The sequence below is a fragment of the Phyllostomus discolor genome, chromosome 1 (assembly GCF_004126475.2).
Source record: "Phyllostomus discolor isolate MPI-MPIP mPhyDis1 chromosome 1, mPhyDis1.pri.v3, whole genome shotgun sequence".
In the NCBI taxonomy this organism is placed as follows: Eukaryota; Metazoa; Chordata; class Mammalia; order Chiroptera; family Phyllostomidae; genus Phyllostomus; species Phyllostomus discolor.
This window is the reverse complement of record NC_040903.2, coordinates 146,355,276-146,379,053: the sequence shown is the minus strand read 5'-3', so window position 1 is coordinate 146,379,053 and position 23,778 is coordinate 146,355,276. Positions and strand designations below refer to the sequence as shown.

The window sequence follows — 23,778 nt, the reverse complement described above, 5'->3', positions numbered from 1 at the left end:
GAAGAACCTTTATGCACAGCCCGAAGGCAGCAATATTGGCATTGCCTTGGGGTGGGAAGAGGGTGGGGCTGGGTGAGGGAGGGGAAGGGGAAAAGCAGGAACAACTGTAACAGCTTAAACAACAATAAAATTTTTTTAAATTAAAAAAAAAAGAAATTCTAAGTTTCTGATTCTTTCTCTAAATTCATTGAACATCCTATAACCAGTGTTTTGAAATCTGCATCTGGAAGTGATCTAGTTTGTCTCTGTTTTGTTTAGTTCTTTTTATGGAGCTTTGTTTCATTTTTTTCATTTGGGACATGTTTCTTTACCTCCTCATTTTGACCACCTCTCTGTGTTTGTTTCTATGTATTACATAGAGCTGCTACATCTCTTGGTCTTGGTAGAGTGACTTTATGTGGTAGATATCTTGTAGGGCCCAGTGGTGCAGCTTCCCCAGGCCCCCAAGCTGGACACTTCAAGTGTGGGCGGTGTGCACCCTCCTATTGTAGCTGAGTCTTGATTGCTGTTGGCATGTCAGTGGGAGGGATTTACCCCCATGCTGATCAGCTGTGAGGACTGACCATGACCACTGTGGAGAATCTGCTGTGCAGGGGCTAACCCCACAGACCAGAGATCACTTCAGTGGGGCTCAGGTACCATCTGAGTCATCCCCTTGAGTGTGTCACTTGTGGGGGTAGTTGGGTAGTGCTTCAGCATGGTTTGAAGCTATGCACCAGGTAAGCTGGCTCTGGGGCCTCCTGGGGGGTGCAAGCCAAGGTTAGCTGTACTGTATGCCCTAACCAAGGCTACTGAACATGAACTACAAATTGATTTGCACATGACTACTTGTGCTTGGCTTGAAGGTGCCAGGAGAGGCTAAGCTGGAAACAAAAGCCAGTTGCTACTAGTGCCAGGCCTGAGGCCATTTAGCAAGATGTATGGGGTACACAGAAGCCAGATGCTGCTTGTCTGAGAGATTTTAGGAAAGTCTGAACCATGAGCCAAGACAAGCCATTTGTATGGAAAAGCCACTGGAATGGGCTTGGATGGGCCTGCAGGTTGGGACAGAGTAGGGAATCATAAGAGCAGGTCTAGCAGCATTAGCCAGGTTGATGGAGACTCAGATATGGTGCCTGGAGGTTAGCTGTTTAGGGAATGGCTCAGAAAAGGAACAATGGCCTCTACCAGCACTTCTGTGTGGGAGAGAGTTGCCTCTCTAACTTTTGCCCCGATGCCAAACAATTTAGTTCCTTCTCATGTGTCCCTGGTGCCTTTTAAGCTGCTGCTCCAGTGCTGGAGCTCAGAGTAAATGAATGCAAATAAGTCTTGTGTGGTCACTTTAAGAGCAAAGCCTGGGACTCCAGAAGCTCTCCTCACTCAGCTGGGTTTTACAGCCCAAAGTTACGGGGACTTTTATTCTTGGCACTGCAAATCTGGGCTGGGGAGCCTGGTGTGAGGCTGGGATCCTGACTCGTTAGGGAGGACCTCTGAAGCCAAGATATTTCTACCAATTTTTATTTTTATTTATTTTTAATACATTTTATTGATATGCAATTACAATTGTCCCATTTTTTCCCCTTCGCTCCCCTCCACCCTGCACACCCCCTCCCACCCACATTCCTCCCCTTTAGTTCATGTCCATGGGTCATACATCTAAGTTCTTTGGCTTCTACATTTCCCATACTATTCTTACCCTTCCCCTGTCTATTTTCTACCTATCATCTTTGCTACTTATTCTCTGTACCTTTCTCCCGTTCCCCTTCCCACTCCCCTGTTGATAACCTTCCATGTGATCTCCATTTCTATGGTTCTGTTCCTGTTTTAGTTGTTTGCTCAGTTTGTTTTAGGTGTGGTTGTTAATAATTGTAAGTTTGCTGTCATTTTACTGTACATATTTTTTATCTTCTTTTTCTTAGATAAATCCCTTTAACATTTCATATAATATGGGCTTGGTGATAATGAACTCCTTTAATTGACCTTATCTGAGAAGCACTTTATCTGCCCTTCCATTCTAAATGAAAGCTTTGCTGGATAGAGCAATCTTGGATGTAGATCCTTGCTTTTCATGACTTGGAATATTTCTTTCCAGCTCCTTCTTGCCTGCAAGGTTTCTTTTGAGAAATCAGCGATAGTCTTATGAAAACTCCATTGCAGGTAACTGTCTCCTTCTCTCTTGCTGCTTCTAGGATTCTCTCCTTCATTTTAATCTTGGCTAATGTAATTATGATGTGCCTTGGTGTGTTCCTCCTTGGGTCCAACTTCTTTGGGACTCTCTGAGCTTCCTGTACTTCCTAGAAGTCTATTTCCTTTGCCAGATTGGGGAAGTTCTCCTTCATTATTTGTTCAAATAACTTTTCCACTTGTTGCTCTTCCTCTTCTCCTTCTGGTGCCCCTATAATTCATATGTTAGAACCTTTAAAGATGTCCTGGAGGTTCCTAAGCCTCTTCTCATTTTTTCGGAATTCTTGTTTCTTCATTCTTTTCTGATTGGATGTTTCTTTCTTCCTTCTGGTCCACACTGTTGATGTGAGTCCCAGTTTCCTTCCCATCACTATTGGTTCCCTGTACATTTTTCTTTATTTCACTTAGTGTAGCCTTTATTTTTTCATCTAATTTGTGACCAAATTCAATGAATTCTGTGAGCATCCTGATTACTAGTGTTTTGAACTGTGTGTCTGATAGGTTGGCTACCTCTTCTTTGCTTAGTTGTATTTTTTCTAGAGCTTTGATCTGTTCTTTCATTTGGGCCACTTTTTTTTTTGTCTTGATGTGTCGTTAAGTACTAAGGGGCGAAGCCTTAAGTGTTCACCAGGATGGGGCAACCCACATCACTGGGTTGTGATGCTGTATGTGGGGGAGGGATCTGAGAGGGAACAATGAACACTTGCTCCACTCTCTGCCAGATTTCAGTCACTTCCTTCCCTTCCCCCAAGCAAATTGGGCCCTTCTGATACTGATTCCCATTGGGTGGGTTTGTGTACATTCTAGGACCCTTTGGGTCTCTCCAATGAACTCTTCTATGAGGCTGGGAGTTTCTCTCACTGTCGCCTCAACCCCCACAGGTGTTTCAATCAGTGGTTTAAGGCTCTATTTCCCCATGCTGGGACCCTTGGTTGTGCTGTCTGTCTCGCTCCCCAGTTTTGCCTGGCTTATCTGTGTGTAAATGTGGGACTGTCCGCTCCACCATCCGCCACCTTGCTCATCCCAGTCCACCAGCCACTGCTTTGCCATGAGTCCTCTCTGCCCCGCTGCCTGACTCCACCTCTCCTACCAAACTAGTTGAATGTGTCTTAACTCCTTGGTTGTCGGAGTTCCATACAGTTTGATAATTCTGTCAGTTCTGGTTGATTATGGTTTTTAAATTATTGTTTTCTTTCTTTTGGTTGTGCAAGGAGGAACAGTGTGTCTACCTATGCCTCCATCATGGCCAGAAGTCCCTCCTCCCAATTTTTAATGATCACACATGGGTGTAGGACCAGCCCATTTTGAGTCTCCACCCTTTTTAACTGTCTTGATATAGTCATATATCTTCTTTATATCCTTAATTATTGGGCTTCTATTCACTTAGATTTCAGGTGATTCTAAATGATGATTTTTCTGTAGTTCAGTTATAATTTTGAGGTGGTTGTACAAGGTTTCAAGAACTGAGTTTACCTGCTCTCTGGATTTCTTAATTCTATCTTGTCAAAGCAGGAAATAAAATTAATTTCATGTGACTTCCACGTGCATCTGTGCTGACTGCTATTTATCATACCTTTCATGTTAAATCCAAACAGTAAATCAGAACTTTAATAGCCCTGCTTAGAATGTTTCTTGGAATTATGTATTATTTTAGACTTTATCTACTTCTTTTATGTTTTTACCTCCCCTGGCTCTTTAACAGGCCAGACCACCCAGGTATCATCTTAGCCTGTCCTCACTTAGTTATCTTAAGTGATTATTCAAGACCATTGCACTTATGTCCTTTTCTCCTCAACTTTCTTGTGTTTATTGTCATCCCTTATTTTGAATATTTTGCAATATAACTGCATATAAACTATTGACTTAGTTTTTCTTAGATTTAAAAGTCCTCTGTTTGGACTGTCCCATATTGTTTAAATATAACTTTTTTTTTTCATTTTGAAAAAACTTTTCAAATTTATATAATTGTTGCAAATAGAGTCCCAAGAAGTTTCTTTCTTCTTCAACCAACTGAGACATAAACCACATTGAGGACATGTTGCCTATCACCTCCTACCACACCCATTCCCACCAAATACACTAGTGGGTATTTCATACAAACGAGGATGTTTTCCTATTTAACCATAATCATCAGCTAGTCATCAAAATCAGGAACTGATCATTGATACATTACTTCCATCTAATCTTCAGGTCTCTTTCAGGTTTTGCCTGTTAACTCAATAGTGTCTTTTATAGCAAAAGACCCCAGCTCAGAACCACGTGTTACTTTTAGGTGTCATGTCTCCTTATCTGCCTTCAGTCTGGAGCAATTCCTCAGTATTTTCTTGACTTTCATGACTTTGATGGTTATTACATAGCATATCTCTTAATTTGGGTTATACCTGGGTGATGTATGAATTTATTTAGACTCACATTTTTGCCTCTGGAAACAAAATCAGGCTTTAATCCAGCAAACCTGGGAACCATGAGGTGTGATGAATTCACCAAGGGAATACTATATTGTGAGTAATATAAGCACTAATTAGCAAGAATTTTTCATTGCTACCCTTATCGTGCCTTCTTTCAAACATTAGCAATTTTCAAATAAAATATTTTTATAATGTAGGCATTTTAAGTTTATGAATTCATACATAATGACTTCAAATGTAGAACTCTTTGTAATAAGATAATCATACACACATTTATAACTAGCCATTTCTAAGTTATTTTTTCAATATAATTTTAAATGTTTTAAAAAAAATTTAAAGATTTTATTTATTTATTCATTTATTTATTTATTTATTTATTTATTTATTAGAGAGGGATAGGTAGGAAGAAAGAGAGGGAGAGAGACATCAATGTGTGGTTGCCTCTTGCACACCCCCTACTGGGGACCTGTACCACAACCCAGGCATGTGCTCTACTAGACTGGGAATAAACCAGCACCCCTTTGGTTTGTAGGCTGGTGCTCAGCCCACTGAGCCACACCAGCCAGGGCTAATTTTAAGTTTTTAATTGGTCATGATTTATTGATTATTTATTTATTTATTTATTTTTACACAAAGGGGAAGAGAGGGAGAAAGAGAGGCAGAGAAACATTAATGTGTAGTTGCCTCTTGTGTGCCCCCTACTGGGGACCTGGCCCACAACCCAGTCATATGCCCTGACTGGGAATCAAATCAGTGACCCCTTGGTTCTTAGGCTGATGCTCAACCCACTGAGACACACCAATCAGAGCTTTTTTCTCACTTAAGTAATATCACTTAAAGATAATGCTACTGTAATTTCTTCCTTTTCAAATTTCTTTAACAATTTTCTTTCATGTCTTATTGACTAGGTCTTCCAAAACAATATCAAATAATAATAAGTATTGCTGGTATCATTTGCTTCTAATTTCAGAAAGATATTTAGATAGATAAACATTGGTAAGTGTTTGATGCTCCTTCCCACTCTTTTTTGTGTAAATTTGCCTGATTGATTTGCCTAAAGATAACTGCTACAAATGTTTAGATTTGGCACATCAAAGGAAACCACCAGTCATCTCAATCTACATACCTTTGTCATATTTGGGAAACATCTTTCTATTCCTTGAAAGAAAATCAACATATTTTAAATGTTATTATCTTTTAAAAAATCTATTGATGGGATCCTGGTTTCTAAAAATTTCTAATCATTCAGACTCTCTTGATCCCTAGGTTTTGCTCTACTCCTTTCTTGAAGGAAAACAACCAGTTTTATGAGGAAATGTGTCTTCTGTGCAATGTGTCCTCTTCTGTGAACAGAGAAAGCCAAGCAGAAGAATATTTATGAAAATATACAGTAGGGAACCTTGGGAAAATACACATAGGGAAAAATATATAGGGAAACTTGGCTATTGAGCATAGAAAATATTCCTGGAAGCTCTCAGAATTTTTGAGACAATTGCCTCTCCTTTCACATGGAAGTTAGTCAGCCATTTATAATTAAGGAAACTAGACGGGTAAGACAGAGAAATTGTGACAGCTCATGTGGAAGCCGTGTGTTGCTGTAAAAAGCTGAGAAACTACTCCCAACCCTGTCACTTACTAATTGTGAATTTAGAGCAAATTACTCATGCTCTGTCTGGACGAAAGATTCTCCACTAATAAGCCAGAAACATGATCCTTGCTCCAGGTTTTATAGCTATGTCTAGAGCTGTGTGAAAAGCCCATGCCCTCTGAACACATTGAGGAGTTTTTGCCTAAAAGTTAATAAAACAAGGTGTAGTGGATGTTGTGATATGTATTGCAATTTCCCCACTTCAATACCAAGGCACTCACTCCTCAGCTGTTGGCGTGGTGGTGACAGACAGCTCTCAGCCATGTCCCTCTCAGGGAATCACCCACAGTGGCTGAGAACCATCCTGTCTAAAGGAAAGTGTCTTCTCCTCCTGCCCCCACCAGCTGTCCCCAGGAGTCCATATCTAGTGAATAAATAATGAGCGGGTTTAAAGACCTGGCCCCTTTACCTTAATTCAGGACAAGTCTGAAGGGTCATTCTAGTTCTAGAGCTTCTTGTGGGATTGGCTGAGACCTTCATTGTGACTGCATCAAAATTCAACTCCTCCTTCTGCTCAGTCACACTTCTTTCACTCCCTATTATAGGGTTGTTAATTTAGGGAGACAATTTTGTTTATTGTCAAGGACCAAGAAACAAAGTCTAGAGATGCTCTATACAAGTGGTGATATATTGAGGGGTGAGTTGGAGAGGAGACAGTAACATACAACATTATTTTAAGTGAGCTCCAGCTCTTCATTCTAACACTTGAACCAAGGCGAGATAGCCACCCTTTTTCAGTAAGGCTACAGAAGAATGGAAACCTCATTCAATTGATCAGTTCCTACAGGGCAGGACAAGCAAGAGGCTATTATTTTAAGCTACTGCAAGAGGCCACTCATGATGTTGGGATCTCCCATCCCAAGAATACAATGGATGCTGAAGGTGGTCCAGGGTTGCTGGTGGTGGCTGGTGGTGGTGGTCCTTAGGTCTTGGATTTCTCTTCTCAGTTATAATCTTGGCAGTCAAATAGAGTTGACCAATGTGGATCTGTCCACAAATCATTCCAAGGTCTCTTTTGTCTTTATTCACTAGTATGAATTTCTACAGGATTTTTTTTACATTCTTATTTTATTTGAAAGCATCCCTTATCCTCCTGATAGCTTCAGTTCTGTAACTGTGAGCGCTGAAACGCTTGCTCTCTCTTAGCATTTCTTGACACAGATCAAACACTTGTGCATGACTGGAGGCTGCCGTTTTGGAAAGAAAGAAAGAAGTAGGTCCTCTTTACAGAGGTCCTGAGTTTAATCCAACCACACAATATCAGTGTATGCAAAAACCACAAATGAAATAAAATACAGTGGGGTTCAGTCTTACTAGTAGGCCAGGGGCCTCAGCCTGGGTAGTACCTGGTTGTACTTAGGGTCCCTGTGGAACCTTCTATAGGTATTAATCTTAAGTCACTTCCAGTAAACTTCCTGAATACAAGTCTTTATCTCAGTGTCTGTTTGCCAGTGAACCTGACTTATGACACAAGAATATAAATGTAAATGTGGATGGGTTTTATTTTAGAATGTGTACAGGTTTAAGTGTTATGAATACCCAACGATAAGAAATTTGTTTAATGGATCATGCTGCATCCATAATATGAAATACCATGCTATAGAGACATGAATAGGAATAAATGATTAGGATACTTTTTTAAATAGCTTTTTTGTTATATATAACACATATGCAAAAAAATAACAAATTTTAAATATATAGCTCTAAAAATTAATCCAAAGTGAACATATCTTTGTTCACTACTATCAAGGTTAAGAAATTTAATTTTATCAGGAGCCCAGATACATTTTAAGAGAAAAAGCAGAACATGAAGCAGTATTATAAAGTATATAGCATTTATTTTATTAAAATTTTATTTATTTATTTTGTTTGTTTTCTTTTTTTTTAATATATTTTATTGATTATGCTATTACAGTTGTCCCATTTCCCCCCTTCTCTCCCCTCCACCCTGTACCCCCTCCCACCCACATTTCCCCCTATAGTTCATGTCCATGTGTCATATTTATGAGTTCTTTAGTTTCTACATTTCCTGTACTATTCTTGCCCTCCCCCTATCTAATTTCAACCTACATTCTATGCTACTTATTCTCTATACCTTTTCCCCCTCTCTCCTCCTCCCACCCCCCCTGCTGCTAACCCTCCATGTGCCCTCCATTTCTGTGGTTCTGTTCCTGTTCTAATTGTTTACTTAGTTTCTTTTGGTTTTGCTTTAGGTGTGGTTGTTGATATTTGTGAGTTTGCTGTCCTTTTACTATACATGTCTTTTCTTTATCTTCTTTTCTTAGATAAGTCCCTTTAGCATTTCATAAAATAAGGGCTTGGTGATGATGAACTCCTTTAACTTGACCTTATCTGAGAAGCACTTTATCTGCCCTTCCATTCTAAATGAGAGCTTTGCTGGATAGAGCAATCTGGGATGTAGGTCCTTGTCTTTCATGACTTGGAATATTTCTTTCCAGCCCCTTCTTGCCTGTAAGGTCTCTTTGGAGAAATCAGCTGACAGTCTGATGGGAACTCCTTTGTAGGTGACTGTCCCCTTACCTCTTGCTGCTTCTAGGATTCTCTCCTTCGTTTTTACCTTGGCTAATGTAATTATGATGTGCCTTGGTGTGTTTCTTCTTGGGTCCAACTTCTTTGGGGCTCTCTGAGCTTCTTGGATTTCTTGGAAGACTGTTCCCTTTGCCAGATTGGGGAAGTTCTCCTTTATTATTTGTTCAAATACGTGCTCAATCTGTTGCTTTTCCCCTTCCGATTCTGGTACCCCTATAATTCGGATATTGGAACGTTTGAAGGTGTCTTGGATGCTCTTAATCTTTTCCTCAATTTTTTGAATTCTTATTTCATCATGCTTTCCTGCTTGGTTGATTCTATCTTCCTTCTGGTCCACTGTATTGTTTTGAGACTCATATTCCTTCCTTTCACTATTGGCTCTCCTCCGTGTGTCTTCCTGCATTTGTTTTATGGTACTCTGCATTCTTTCATCTAAATTTCATCCAAAATCCACCAGTTCCGTGAGCTTTCTGATCACCAGTGTTTTGAACTGCGCATCTGATAGATTGGCTAATTCTTGGTCGCTCAAAAGGATGAGTCCTGGGGGACTGATTTGCTCTGTTGAAAACATGGTTGTTGTTTTTTTCCCCTTTCTCTCCTTTTTTTTTTTTTTTTCTTTTTTCCGGCCTGGTTGCTCTTGTTTTGGTGGGGGGGCGGAGCCTTAGGTGCTCACCGGGGCTGGGCACCCCATCGCTAGATTGTGACGTTATATGTGGGGGCGGGGCGGGAGCGGGAGCGGGGTGGGAGAAAACAGTGGCGGTAGTTCCGTTCTCCTGGACTCAGACCCTTGTCTGGGCTTCCGGGCCGCGAGCTCTGCCCTGGTCCACAATCGCTGCCCCTCTGGGTCTGCCAGCCGCAGCTTGCGTACTCAGGGATCACCGCTGCCTTCTTGCGCGCCGGATGGCTTTTGCGCCGATTTCGCGCCAAACCTTCCCCCGACCTCCGCGCGCCGCCGACCCGAGCCAGCCCCGCGCCCGCCGGCTCGTCCTCTCCTACCAGTCCGGATGAACGCGTCTACTTCAACTTCTTGGCTGCCCGACTTCCATTCAGATAAATCCTCTGCCGGATCTGGGTGTTATACTGATAGTAAATTATTGTTGTAAATTATTGGTTTTCTAATCTTGGTTGTACGAGGGAGGTACGGTGCGACCACCTATTCCTCCATCTTGCCGGAAGTCTCTGTTTGTTTTCTTAATTGGTACATTTATTAAAAACATAGACTAATGGTCCTGTGCTTAAATGTTGTTGCAGTTGTGTGCTGACTTCTGTAAAACATAACTAATCATAAGGAGCTCTTCAACAAATACATTCCAGACAGAAGTAAAAGGTCAACAGAAATGACTGACAAGACAGGGCTACTACAGACAAAGTTCTCTTATATAATTAATACTTGCTAGAAAATGGAATTTGACATTATTTACAGTTACAGCAACATTCATGGAGGCTGAATATCACAGGCATAAGAAATGTCTTTTCATACTTCCCAAATAGTTTTCTATTTTAGCTCTGAAGGTCAGTTACCACAACCAAACTTGTTCTTAATAAGCAGAAGTTTTATGTCCATTCAAAGAGCCTCTTACATCTTTCTGGGTCTATTCATTTGCAGATTCATTTGCAGAGCAGAAACTGTAACCAGGTCCTTCATATCATGCATTCACATGCAATGTCCAATCTTTTATTATATGCTGTCCACTTTCTTTAAGATAAAAGGAGTGACTCGCAGCAGGGCCAAATAGATGAGGAAGTTCCATAAGGAGGAAATCACATCCCCATGCATCTTTCATTTCATCTCCTCAGGGTCCAGCTTCAGTGTGAGGCCCTCAATATGAAATATCGAGGTGCTGCCTCACCAGCTTCTAGCTGCCACGCTCTGCTTTTCTATTTCTTTTTTTTTTTTTTTTTTAGAGACAGGGGAAAGAAGGAAGAGAGAGAAACCTTGATCAGCTGCCTCTCACACATGCCCTGAACAGGGACAGAACTGAAACCCAGACACGTGCCCTGACCAGGAATCAAACTGGTAACCTTTTGCTTTACAGGATGACCCCCAACCAACAAAGCCACATTGGTCAGTGCAGTGTTCCATATTTTATAAAAAAATGTACATAGCATAGACAAAATTATGGAAAATTACACAGTAAAATATTAATGTTTTAATAGATGAAAGTACAAGTGATATATTTCTGCTTATCAGGAATTTTACTATTTTGTGTCTTTTTCAATTTTTACCATCCACTTGGTAATTTAGAGAAATGTATACTGGAACTTTCTAATGAATAATTACTTACTATTGACTTGTTCCCAAAATTAACTAATGGGAATCCTCTAATTCTGTATTATGAACACTATTGCTCAATTTGTCTCTCATTTCTGGGTCTCTGATAAGTCTGTATTCCTGAAACTTTCTATTTACCCAATGAATTGATGATGGAACCACAGATAGTCCAACACTTTTTTCCTACCATAGATATCAGCAACTGTGGGGTGGGCGGGGGGCTGAGGGGAGGAGTGCAAAGGGGGAAAAATTAGGACAACTGTAATAGAATAACAATTAAAATTTTTTAAAGAAATAGATATATAATAAATTAGTGTATTAAATTACTTATTTTTATGCTACCTCAGCTATACAATTAAAGCTTTATTAAACTTCTTCAAATGTGGACACTCTGAAGACATTTAATTTGTTTCTCATTGAAAGATAGGAGTTTGTGCATTGTAGTTAATATTAAAATATACAAAATCCATATGTGGTAAAAATGCATTTCTTGCTGATCTTTTGATAGGAGGGAAGTAGAGGTAAGTGAGAACATTTCTCTCCCTTTCTATGGATCCGTGTTTCTGTGTGAATAAGTTTGATTTTAGTTATACCAAAGGCAATTAATTGGTGAATACATCCACAAAAGCAACTTTGACTCTTTAAAAAGCATAAATGTCCTAAAGAAATAGATTTTGTATCCAATCTTTCCTCCTGAGAGGTATTGAGAGAAAGTTCTTTAGAAGAAAAAAAATTGAAAAAAATGTTTTAACTGGGTGCAGTCTTAGAAATCATCTTTCTTCACTCTCTCATTTCTCAGAAAACAATACTATGGCTCAGAGAAGCCACATGGTTTGGCACAGTCACTGCAGATCTGCTGACAGGGGCCTTGTGATCATGCTGTGGGAGGGGGCTGGGTTCCCTGGCATCCACACTTATACTCACACAAGTGCTGCTGATGGTGAAATACTCTCCCCTGCTCATATAAAAACAACCAGAACACTGCTGAGGTCTGCTTTTCTAGCTCCTTTGTAAGACAGAAAATGAATTAAAGGGGAAAAGCATAGAACGCTGGCTGCTATGGCTCAGTGGGTTGGGCATTGTCCCATAAAGTTAAAGGTTGTCAGTTCAATTCCCAGTCAGAGAACATGCCTGTGTTGCTGACCAGGTCCCTGGTTGGTAGTGTATGAGAGGCAGCCCATCAATGTTTCTCTCCCTTGCTTTCTCCCTCCCCCCTTCTCTCTAAAAAAAAATCAATAAAATCTTTTTTAAAAGTTTGAATCTTTTAAAAGAGTTGCATTTGGAGCAGAAACAAAAAAGCAGAGAGGGATTAAGGATTAGCCTTTCTGGAGAAGTGAGACCCATATTCAGGGAGAGGAAACTCATTTCAGATGAGATTGCAATGAGAGAAGACATTAGGAATATTTAATCTAAAACTCAAAGTAGATCAGCCAGTGGGGTCAGAAGGTTGAATTTAGTGAGTAAATAAAAGGCTCCACTTAAAGTAGATGTGAGACTTGTCCTCTGAATTGGATAAGGCTGAACGCTCTGTACCGACTTCCCTATCCACGTGGTTTGCTCTTGACAATATCTCCTGCTTTTGGGAAAAGAAGCACTATTGTGCTTGATGATTAACACAAGAAGGAAAGCAGGAGGTAGATTTGAGACAAGAAAAATTTCTAAGCAAATAACTATTCTCAAGACCTTGCTTCCTTGATGGAGCCAGCACATGAGGACTGTTAAAGAGAGGGAAGGAACTGCTTGAAGTAACTATCCTTCTGGGGACCTCTTCCTCCTAAACAGGATCCCCTTCCTTCAGGGTCTCCAGTGGAATCAACAAATGCACCCTAGATCTCAGAGCTTGGAGCAGAGTATGGAACAGAGAGTATGGGCTGGTGAGCAGAGTTGGGGTTGGAAGGGGAAGCTGTGAGAGAGAAGCAAGAGCTGGCTACTAGGAACAAGAAGGGTCCATATACAAAGAAACATTTACAAAGAAGACAGGCAGGATTTCAAAGAGGTGCAGAAGGCAAGTAACTCAGCCTCCTACAGCATGTCTAGGAGGGTCCTTGCCATCCAGGTGGACAAGTGCCCCCTTCTCACAGGTCACATGAACATGCCTGGTGGAGTCCTTGTTGTAGTGGTAGCAGGGGTGCTGGGTCCCTGCATTGGCAAAGCAGTTAGTGACTCTGACATTGTGAGCACTGTTGTGACAGTTGGGCACAGAGTGGCCATTGGTGCAGGGCACAGATGGACTTCTGAAGAAATCTGCTATGGTGGCAAAACCTCCTGAATGAAGGTTTCAGTCCACTTGCATTTATACGCATAGATCACCATGGTCGCCTCATCAACATATCTCCCAGTGTCTCCCAGTGGTGTCCTTCAGGGACCCATGACCTGGGGTTGTCTATATGTTGTGTTAAGAAGAGCAGGCCTGGAGTGAAGACAGGTTGCTCCAGGAAGAAAAAGAGGAGGAGAGCCCACATCAGATTCATGTTTCCTGTGGAAGTAGGTAAAAGAAGAACAAGGTCAGAGACCTGGCTATGGTCTCTTTCACCAAGATACCCATTTCTACAAACTCTCAGCCCGAACATCTAATGTAAAATTTCTCCACCTGTCCCTATCTACAGTTACTCTTCTTGTACACAGGGCAACTATTGTTTTCATATCCTCCTTCCAGTTTACACCTCTTCATTTCTATGGGTAAGAGGTAAGGAGAAGAGAGAACTACTCATCAGTAAAAGGTGTTCCTTCCACTCACTCACTTCTTCATGGGTCTGTCATACAAGGTTATTTCAAACCCAAGGTGATTCTTACTCCTTACTTATGCACACCAGTTAACCTAAAAACAACCATCTCTAAAGTATTTGCATTTATCAGCCACCTGATAAATCAGCCTGTGAGGGAGGTGGATGTCACTGCCATCCCTTTTCTGTAAGATGCTAGCTCGGAAAGGAACTGACAGATCCACAGGCCTTGCATCTTATGCAACATTTCCCCCTTCTGTATGCATGCCTGTTTTAAATGCCATATGGAAGGAAAAAATGTGACCATTTCAATTTTAACAGAGTATTTCATGTTTCCCCTGCATATTTCTCTGACTCACAATAAAGGTTCCCCACTCTTCCATACATGCAGCCCAACATCAGGAAACTTCTCAACAGGTGCTCAGGGTTTCTGAGTAATGGCTGAGTGTCAGGTTCCTGTCTCTGGGTCTAATATTCTAACTCTTGTCTTTCTTTTTTCTTTCTTTTCTCCCTCTTTTCTTTCTTTTCTTTGTTTCCTTTCTTTCCTCTCTCTCTATCTCTCTCTCCCCCCCTTCTCTCTCTCCCTCTCTCTCTCTCTCCCCCCCTTTTTTTTAATACTTGGGAATCCCAGAGAAGGGTTTTTGCAGAATAGATGACATCCATGGACAGAGATGTGTCCTTCTCAGAGGTAGGTATTCCTAGCACAAATGGAACATCCATTGCCTCTATCTTTCCTCTAATCCTGTAGAAATTACATTGTACATATTTTCTTCCCAGGCCTTAGGGTGGAGGCCATATAGAAAACTCCCAGGCCTGTCAATGATCTTAAACAGATTGCTTAGTAGGGCTAATTTAATGTTTTCCATTTCACATCTAGGATCTTTATCGGCATCACACAGAGTGCCTATGACATCACTACAAATATGAAGAAAGAATCCTGCAGTTTGGTGCCTGCCTGTCCCCAGCTTGCTATTGGAAGTCTGCAAATCACCTCATTCTTCTATTCCTCATCTCTAAAGTGAAAACTACAGACTAAAAATTGCTTCCAGCTCTGTTATTCTCTGTCTTTCATTCCCTGGTTATATGTTACTATGTGTAGGAGTCCATGCATGAGTGTGTGTGTGTGTGTGTGTGTGTGTGTGTATACATGTAATATATATATTCATGTAAGGAGAAATATTTTGATGGGTTTGATGAAGTCTAATTTTCCTTAAAAGCATTTGTTAGTGAATTTAGGTCAAAAAATGTAATTACTTTTGTGTAAAGATTATTTTGGTTTTGTTTCCACAATTACAACTGAGTATTCTCATTACAGGAATAGTTGCCTGAGACTTGGATCTCCATTTCAGTAAGACAAGGAAAGAAATCAGCATATATGATTTCCATATTCAAAAATCAACTAGGTTAGGAAACTTGCTAATGAAGGTTTTGAGTAGTGTACATAGTCAACAAATTGTAAAGTAAGTAGACTTCAAATGTTTTGCTGCATCTCCTGGGCAGATAGGTCTCAAAAGCCTTTTGTCTAACAAGGCAAAAGGGCAAAAGCTGACTAATCTCTGGCAAGAAACTGAGTTGAAACCTAATACATAGATTTCAATATTCTTTAACTCCTAGCTGCTTTAGAGTTGGCCAAGAAAAGAGGAACTACTTCTTTTTGAACTTTATTATATCAATTATTTTTGTTTAATTCACAAAACAGTTCTGACAAGTGTATGTTAATGTTTACAGATTTCACAGTTTCATGTGTTCATGGCCCTGCATAACTGACCATTTGGGTTAAGGCGTCCAATACTCTGGGCTGCTCCACTTGGCCAACTAGTATGTATAGAATCTCATTAGTCACAAGAAGCAGAGCTCAGACTCAAACCAGTGTCCTTTATCTGACTTTAACTTCCTGAAGAGGGTGTGTGGCAGGTAGCAGAACAAGAAAAGACGTAGGAATTTGTTCTTCATGAGAAAAAATTGTCTTTATGCTAAGGAGAAAGGCACTTTTATAGTGTGAGACTAGCCTAACCTTCTGAAGATGACCAAGAATAAAAAGCACATTACCTAAAATTAGTAGGTGTGATTGGTGGCACTGGACAATATGTGACCTAGCCAACAAAAATTTATCTGAGGAAATTTAGTTTAAGGTAAAATGTTTGCTTATCTTAAAATGCATTTTTATAAATTGAACAAGGAACAGTGTTTTTACAGAAAGATCATGACTCATCATGAAGGTAGAAATATGTGTGGTGCAGCTAATTTCCATTTTTGTCACAAATAGAAGAAGAATGGATGCAGTAAAGTTAAGATAGAAAAGTACAGAGAAAGTTCTAACAAAGGGTTTTCAAAAATGAGATAAATGAAACCCAGGAAAATTTACATACCCTTACTAATGTTGACATTGGTGTCAACGCCTTTACAGAGAGAAAAAAAAACTAAGCCACAAAACTGGACTCAAAACAGTTTATTTGCTCATTAGAAAACAACATTAAAAATATTGCCCTACAATATTATATTTAGAAATGTAGACCTAAGAAGTGGAAGATAAAAATTAGGAATGAGTCCTAGGAATCGTACGATGATTGTCTGTTGGCTGCCCATAAGAGACTGAGTCCCAGAAGACCATCCTTCATGGAGGACAGTGTAAAAATATCACAGGGATAGAAATACCACAGAAGCACACATTTATGGGAGCCTGCTCTGTAGGAGCTAGGAGTTTGGAAAGAAAAATAACCAAGAAATAGCCCCTTTCTTTCTGGAACATTCACTCCAATCGTCCTGGTAACAGAAGGGAAGGAGGACAGGCATAAGGTGGGTAAAGTGGTGCAGAGAGCTGTGGCCCACTGGAGAGGGTCCAAGTACAAACAGCAGAGTGAGGAATGTTGGCTGTTTGGGGACATGCCAGTCTCCACTTACTCTTTTAGAAACTATTTGCCAGTTTTCTTTGGAAAACTAACCTTCTACTATGTCCCAATCTGTGGTTTGGGTGCACTGGCTCTCACAGCCCCAGTGATTAGCTGATCAGTGCTTGTGTCTCATTTCTCTAGACACAGTAGCTGCTTCTGAGATGGGCACTTGACCCAATGAGAGACATTTACTAAGAATGTAAATTCATCAGGGGAGGAATGTAGGTGCTATTCTCTACTGACCTTAATCCTGACAGAATGCAAGGTTTAGAGTTCTGCAGCCACCATACAAATATGTGAGGAATGTCTGTCTGATAGTGGTGCTATAATGGAGAAAAAAGGAGGTTAAAAAACAGATCAACTGGGTTCTTTACCATCATCTGAGTTCTGATAAGCTGTTCATTAAGCCATAACTATCCTTTATTACTTACAATGGTTTATCTGTATATTCAAGTTCTTGCAAAATTATAAAGACCAATTTATACTTGAAAGGAATGAGGTTTGAGTGGCTTTAAGTGGCAGAAAGAAGATTATAGTGAATTTTCTATTAGAAATGTTTGCAACACCATTTATTCATCCCTGCAGGAATAGCATTTATAAGGAAAATAGTCAAACTAGGTCTCCTTGAAAAATAACATATAAGCAAGGATTTAGAGGAAGTGAGGAAGTTAGCATGCACACAGGGGATAGGAAGAGGCTGGGTGTCCCTAAATCATAAATATGCCTGAAGTCTTTGAGGGACAGCAAAAAGGCCAGGGAACTAGAGAACATCTGAAAAGTAATGGGTTTGGGAAGCTAGATCCTGTATGAGCACATGAATTGTTATAATGATTTTAACTTTTACTCAAAATGACATAAAGAAACTTTAGAGGATTTTGAACAGAGTTGCATGGTCTGAGTTATGTTTTAAAAGGATCACTCTGGCTGTTCTTGTGTAGTAGGGCTCAAGGGTAGAAGAAGGAAGCCCAGTAATCCTAGTAAGAGGTAATGGTACCTCTGATTGGGGGTAGCAGTGAGGTCAGTAAGAGGTAGCCAGATTCTGCCTGTGTTTTATTTTTTTTTTTTACTCTTACCCAAGGACATAATTTTTTCATTGCTTTGAGAGAGAGAGAGAGAAGCATCAGTTGCCTCCTGTATGTGCCCAGACTGGGGATCATGCATGTCTCACCAAGGGTGGCACGTGCCTGTGCCTGGACCGGGAACAAACCTGCAGCCTAGGTACATACCCTGACTGGAGTCAAGTTTGCAACCTTTCAGTTACAGAATGATGCTCCAACCAACTGAGCCACACTGGCCAGGGTAGATTCTGCCTGTGTTTTGAAGGAAGAAACGACAGGCTTCACTGACAGATTGAATGCAGCCTAAAAGAGAAAAGATGATTATTTAAGGATTTGAGAGGATGGAGTTACATTCAACTGAGATGAGGAATGTTGGGAGAGGAGCAGGTTAGGAGAGAGAGTATAAAATATGATCAGTATTTCCACCAGAAACATGTTGGATTTGATATACTTATTAATAAGACACACCAGAGGAGATATTGAGTAAAAGTTACTATACACACCAAGGGTTCAAGAGAAAAAGCTGGGCTGAGGATTTGGACATAGTTAGAAAACTGGTGGTTTAGGACAGAAAGAATAACTTTGCAAATCTTCAACATCAAGAGGCCAGAGAGAAGGGAAAGATGTGGTGAAGAAGTCTAAGAGTCTAGAGATATAGGGGGATAAAAATCAGGAAGTGGTGATGTGCTGTAAGCCAACACACACCCTTGACACAACTATCTCTCTTGAAGGCACAAGGACTGATCTCACAAAGTTTTTCATTCCTGTTTCTGTCACTAAATAAATAAATAAATAAAGCTTTAGGTTGTTCTCCTTAAGAAGCAGGGAAAGAGCATGAGATCTGCCAAATGTTGTTGAGCCTGGAAAATCAATCTTGTCAAGGCATGGGGGTTTTATACCAAACTCAAGGGCCACTCCCATGACTCCTGCTTACAGAGCTGAAGAGTCTGGGGAATTTATTGAAATGATGCCCAAATTTCTGGGTCTAGAAAGACAGTTTTCTCCAGGTGATAGGTAGGAAGATGGTCCACACCTGAGACCATCTCTACTTTCGGGAAGGAAATGAAGATGCAGTGAGTATGGCATCTGGATTTATTTCTGCTAACATACTGTTCTCTCCTTCACCCTGCCTACCCTGGACTCTCAGCACTTCACATCCTCAGCATTTCTTCATCTCTCTTCATCCTCTAAGTACTCATCTGAGCTATTTATTCCATCAAAGCCTCTTTCCTTCTCACACACCCACCCCTACCTCCCTTTTCTTTTCTTCCTTCCCATTTCACTGCCCAGGCACAGAAGACATATTTTCTAACTACCCCATCTAGCATTAACTTTTTAAATGAGTTCGAGAGATCACCCTACCTAGATTGTTTTTCAACTAGGAAATGAGAGGTTTTTTTTTTTAAATCAATGTCTTTAGGAAATTTTTTTAGCTCAAATTCTATTTAGAAATCTAATGCCCAGAGTTAGGAGTATAGAGTGTGTGTGCATGTGTGTTGTGAAGCTGCATGGGAAAGTTGGTTGACATTTATGCATTTTTTGCTTATATAAATCTGATTTTCCTACATCATTGTGAATTTAGACAGGAAAAGTATAATAAAGTAAAAATGAAATTGTTCTTATATAAAGATTATGTCATTAGTTTAAGACTATACAAGTAATTTTTAAACTGATTTCATTGTAGGGAAGATGATAAGTCCTGTCACTCAGAACTGCCGTTCCAATGAGCAAGAGAAAAGTTCAGCTCAAAAGACTGTAGATGATGTTAAGCCCCTGAGACTATCTACAGTAGATTATAGGACTGATAAATACTCTGGGATATACCTCTTAGTCAGCAAACATCAATGTAGTGTATAGTTTCCTCCTTGCTTATCTTTGGTAAGGTTTATTCCATTTAACTTCCTTTGGTTTAATAGTCAGTCAAGAATCCTATAACTTATTACGTTAAGATAAAACTTTGTTTGATAGGTGCTATATATCCTAAGGTATCTTGGCTTTGCTCCTAATTTATATACATTATAATTTTCCATTGAGCATTGGAAATTAAGGAACTCAACACCATATGGGTGTATATACTGCATCCTAGACATTTATATTATGCCTCACAACAATACTGTTCTGTAGATAACCCTATCCTCCACTTTCCAGAGATGATATAGACTTGTCTCTGTGCTCAGAATCCAGAGTTACTATCAGATGTGTTATATGTGTACCGTAAAGAACTTTGCTGTTTCCCTGGTAGAAAAAAAAAGGCAAGCTCCTTGTCTGAAGTCATATGGTTGGTGAATAGCAGAAACTGTGAGTCAAACTCTGATCTCTTTTATAAGCCCATGCTCTTTAACAGAAAACCAAGCCTGTTCTAATTCAGGGAAAGTGGGGTACTATGAAAAAGTAAGGGATGATGCTCCATGCAGGAAAATATACTGGTTTTGAAGGAAGAACATACCCTCACAATGTAAGAGGTCAAGGATCCCTCTGAAGAAAAGGTATGATTTACTAGGAAAATCAGTAAGAATGACCATTGTTAGGAAATAAATGGATTAGCACAAACTGAGAAATGCAAGAAAGTACATTGTAGACCTAGACCAACCCAGCTATTTATCTCAGGGTTTTCTAGACATCAGGCATCCCTGACCATAGCTCCATTTCACTTGTTCTATTAATTAATATTATCCATTTTAGCACCTCATGCTTTTACACAGCTTGGTCTTAAGCAAAAAGTACATGAAATTATGGATCAATGTGTAATTACATGACACATAACAATTAAATTTTTAAAGTATTTGTCTGTATATCCTGTAACAGGATCAACCATCTCTTGCCCCACATGTTGTACATATTTCATAATTTGTGCACAACTCTATCAGAACATGTAATTTGAAAATACTAATGTTCCCTTGAAAAATGGGAACTTCTGGCCAAGATGGAGGTGTGGGTAGATACACTTTGCCTCCTCCCATAACCAAAAGAAGGACAACAACCAATTTAAAAACAAGAAATGACCAGAACTGCCAGAAAATTGAACTGTATGAAAGTCCAAACACCAAGAAGTTAAAGAAACATTCATTCAGACTGGTAGGAGGGGCAAAGATGGGCAGTCAGGGCAGAGAAGACTCATGGCAAGGTGAAGGCTGGTAGACCAGGCAGCCCCACATTTGCATGTGGATGAACTGGGAGGAACAATCGGGGAGCAAGACAGCCTGCACAACCCAGGATTGCGGCATAGGAAAAGAAAGCCTCAAAACCTCTGATTGTAAAAACCTGTGGGGACTGAGGCAGTAGGAGAAACTCCAAGCCTCACAGGAGAGTTCATTGGAGAGACCCAGAGGGTCCTAAAAGGTACACAAACCCATCCACCCAGGAATCAGCACTAGAAGGGCCCAATTTGCTTGTGGGTAGAAGGGGAAGTGACTGAAAGCTGGCTGAGAGATAAGCAAGGAGTATTGTTCCCTCTTGGACCCCTCCCCCACATACAGTGCCACAACACAGTGATGTGGGTTGCCATGCCCTGGCGAATACCTAAGGCTCCACTCCTTACAAAGTAACATGCACACAAAGACAAAATAATATGGCCCAAATGAAAGAACAGATCAAAGCTCCAAAATTAGCGCTAAGTGATGAAAATATAGCCAACCTATCAGATGCAGAGTTCAAAACACTGATAATCAGAATGCTCACAAAAAATGGTTGAGTATGGTAGCAAAATAGAGAAAAAAGTGAAGGCTATGCAAAGTGCATAAAGGAAAATGTACAGGGAACCAACAGGGACAGGAAGGAAACTGGGACTCAAATCTACAATTTGGAGCAGAAGGAAGAAATAAACATTTAAGCAGAACAGAATGAAGAAACAAGAATTCAAAAAAATGAGGAGAAGCTTAGGAACCTCTGGGACAATTTTCAATGTTCCAGCATCCGAATCATAGGGCACCAGAAGCAGAAGAGGAAGAGGAAGAAATTGAAAACTTATTTGAAAACATAATGAAGGAGAACTTCCCTAGTCTGGCAAAAGAAGTAGACTTCCAGGAAGTCCAGGAAGTTCACAGAATCCTGAAGAAGTTACACCCAAGGAAGCACAAACCAAGGCACATCATAATTACATTATTCAAGGTTAAAGATAAAGAGAGAATCTTCAAAGCAGCAAGAGAAAAGGAGACAGTTACCTACAAAAGAGTTCCCATAAAAATATCAGCTGAGTTCTCAAAAGAAACCCTGCAGACAAGAAGGGGTGGGAAAGAAGTATTCAAAGTCATGAAGGCAAGGACCTACATCCAAGATTGCTCTCTCCAGCAAAACTATCATTTAGAATGGAAGGGCAGATAAAGTGCTTCCCAGATAAAGTAAAGTTAAAGGAGTACATCATCACTAAGCCCTTATTATATGAAATGTTATAGATTCTCATCTAAAAAAAGAAGAAGATAAAAAATATGAACAGTAAAATGACAACAAACTCACAACTATCAACAACTGAACCTAAAACAAAAACAAAGCAAACAACTAGAACAGGAACAGAATCACAGAAATGGAGATCACATGGAGGGTTATCAGCAGGGTGGGGGAGAGGGGAGAAGAGGGAAAAAGGTCCAGGGAATAAGCAGCATAAAGGGTAGGTACAAAATAGACAGCGGGTAGTTAGGAATAGTATAGAAAATGGAGAAGCCAAAGAACTTATATGTATGACCAATGGATATGTACTAAGGCAGGGGGGAATGCTGGTGGGAGGGTGCAGGCAGAGAGGAATAAAGGAGAGAGAAAAATGGGACAACCATAATAACATAATCAATACAATATATATTTTAAAATTTTTAACAAGAATAAAGAACAAAAGGATAGTAGAAACAAATGAAGCCCAAGGTCAATGATTTGGCCATATTTATCAAATTCTACACAAAAGAGAAAATAAATCACAAAAGTACTATATTCTTATTTCAAAGGAGTGCTCTGATTGTTTGCTAAGACAGTTCTTAAAATTTACCACTGAACTGATAAAAGATTTAAGTCTTTGACCATCTGTTTCTCTTTGTTCTGATTTCATGAGTAAAGCAAGATGTTAAAGGGTGGTTTCTTTTATTTTGGGTGAAGCCCCCTGAATAAAGGGAGTTGCCAATATGAGTTGCTGTTCATCCAAGCAGGACTTGGTCAAAAAGATATGAAAGCCTGAGTTTTAGTTCTAATGCCTTTAGGAGTAAGGAAAACAAACAAGCATCTTCTAGCTCACGGTAAACATCACAAGAGGGTTACAGCAGCACTAGATATTACATTGACACCTTGATGAATAGGGTTAATATTTCTTATTCAGATAGTTTTACTACCATGTACTATGCACCATATTTTACATACAGGCATATATTCCACATTAAATTTTCCCACAAAACTGTTACGTTTATATTATTGTTGTTGGTGTTTTATAGATTAGAAGACAGACAAAGAGGAATAGTAACTGAGCAACTCTTATAATAAAGGTCTCAGAAAAAAACTTGGGACTGAAAACTGGACAAGGCAATTCAAAATCTATATGCATTATCACTGTACCACAATATTTACATAATCAGTTTAATTACAAACATACCAACCCACATATATAATTATTTAATTTCTCATGAGCCCTGAGAACTCAGTTAATGCCTCCATGTGCTCAATATATATTGGGTCAATTTCACTTGAATGCAACTTTACAATTTTTTTGGAAAACACTGTATCATCCCTCTTCAGACATACCTGTCCATAATTATATCTGAATTCTCCTCCCCTCTCCAGGGTGGGGAAGAACTCCTTCTAATTGAGGAGAAGAGAAAGGCTCATTCTTTTCCTATGCCATTCAGAAACTTAATAAAAAAGTCAAGTTCCCCATCTTTTCCAGCCAAGATGGAGGCATAGGTGGATACACTATACCTCCTCGCACAACCAAAATAGGGACAATCATTTAAAAACAAAAAAAACAACCAGTACTGGCAGAAAATTGAACCATATGGAAGTCCAACAACCAAGGAGTTAAAGTAGACACATTCATCCAGACAGGTAGGAGGGGCAGAGTTGGGGAGCTGGGATGGGCAGGGCTCACATCAGGG

At 39.9% G+C, this 23,778-nt stretch overlaps 1 protein-coding gene and 1 pseudogene across 1 annotated transcript; both read right to left on the bottom strand.

The window, feature by feature from the left end:
- Window positions 1–7,032: 7,032 nt before the first annotated feature.
- LOC114490378 (LYR motif-containing protein 4-like) lies at window positions 7,033–10,414 on the bottom strand. Its single transcript, XM_036016835.1, is given in 2 exon segments — window positions 7,033–7,441; window positions 10,350–10,414. Coding segments are annotated over 2 exon segments (474 nt in total).
- Window positions 9,950–13,354, bottom strand: LOC114490379 (annotated as a pseudogene).
- Between the last annotated feature and the right edge of the window lie 10,424 nt (window positions 13,355–23,778).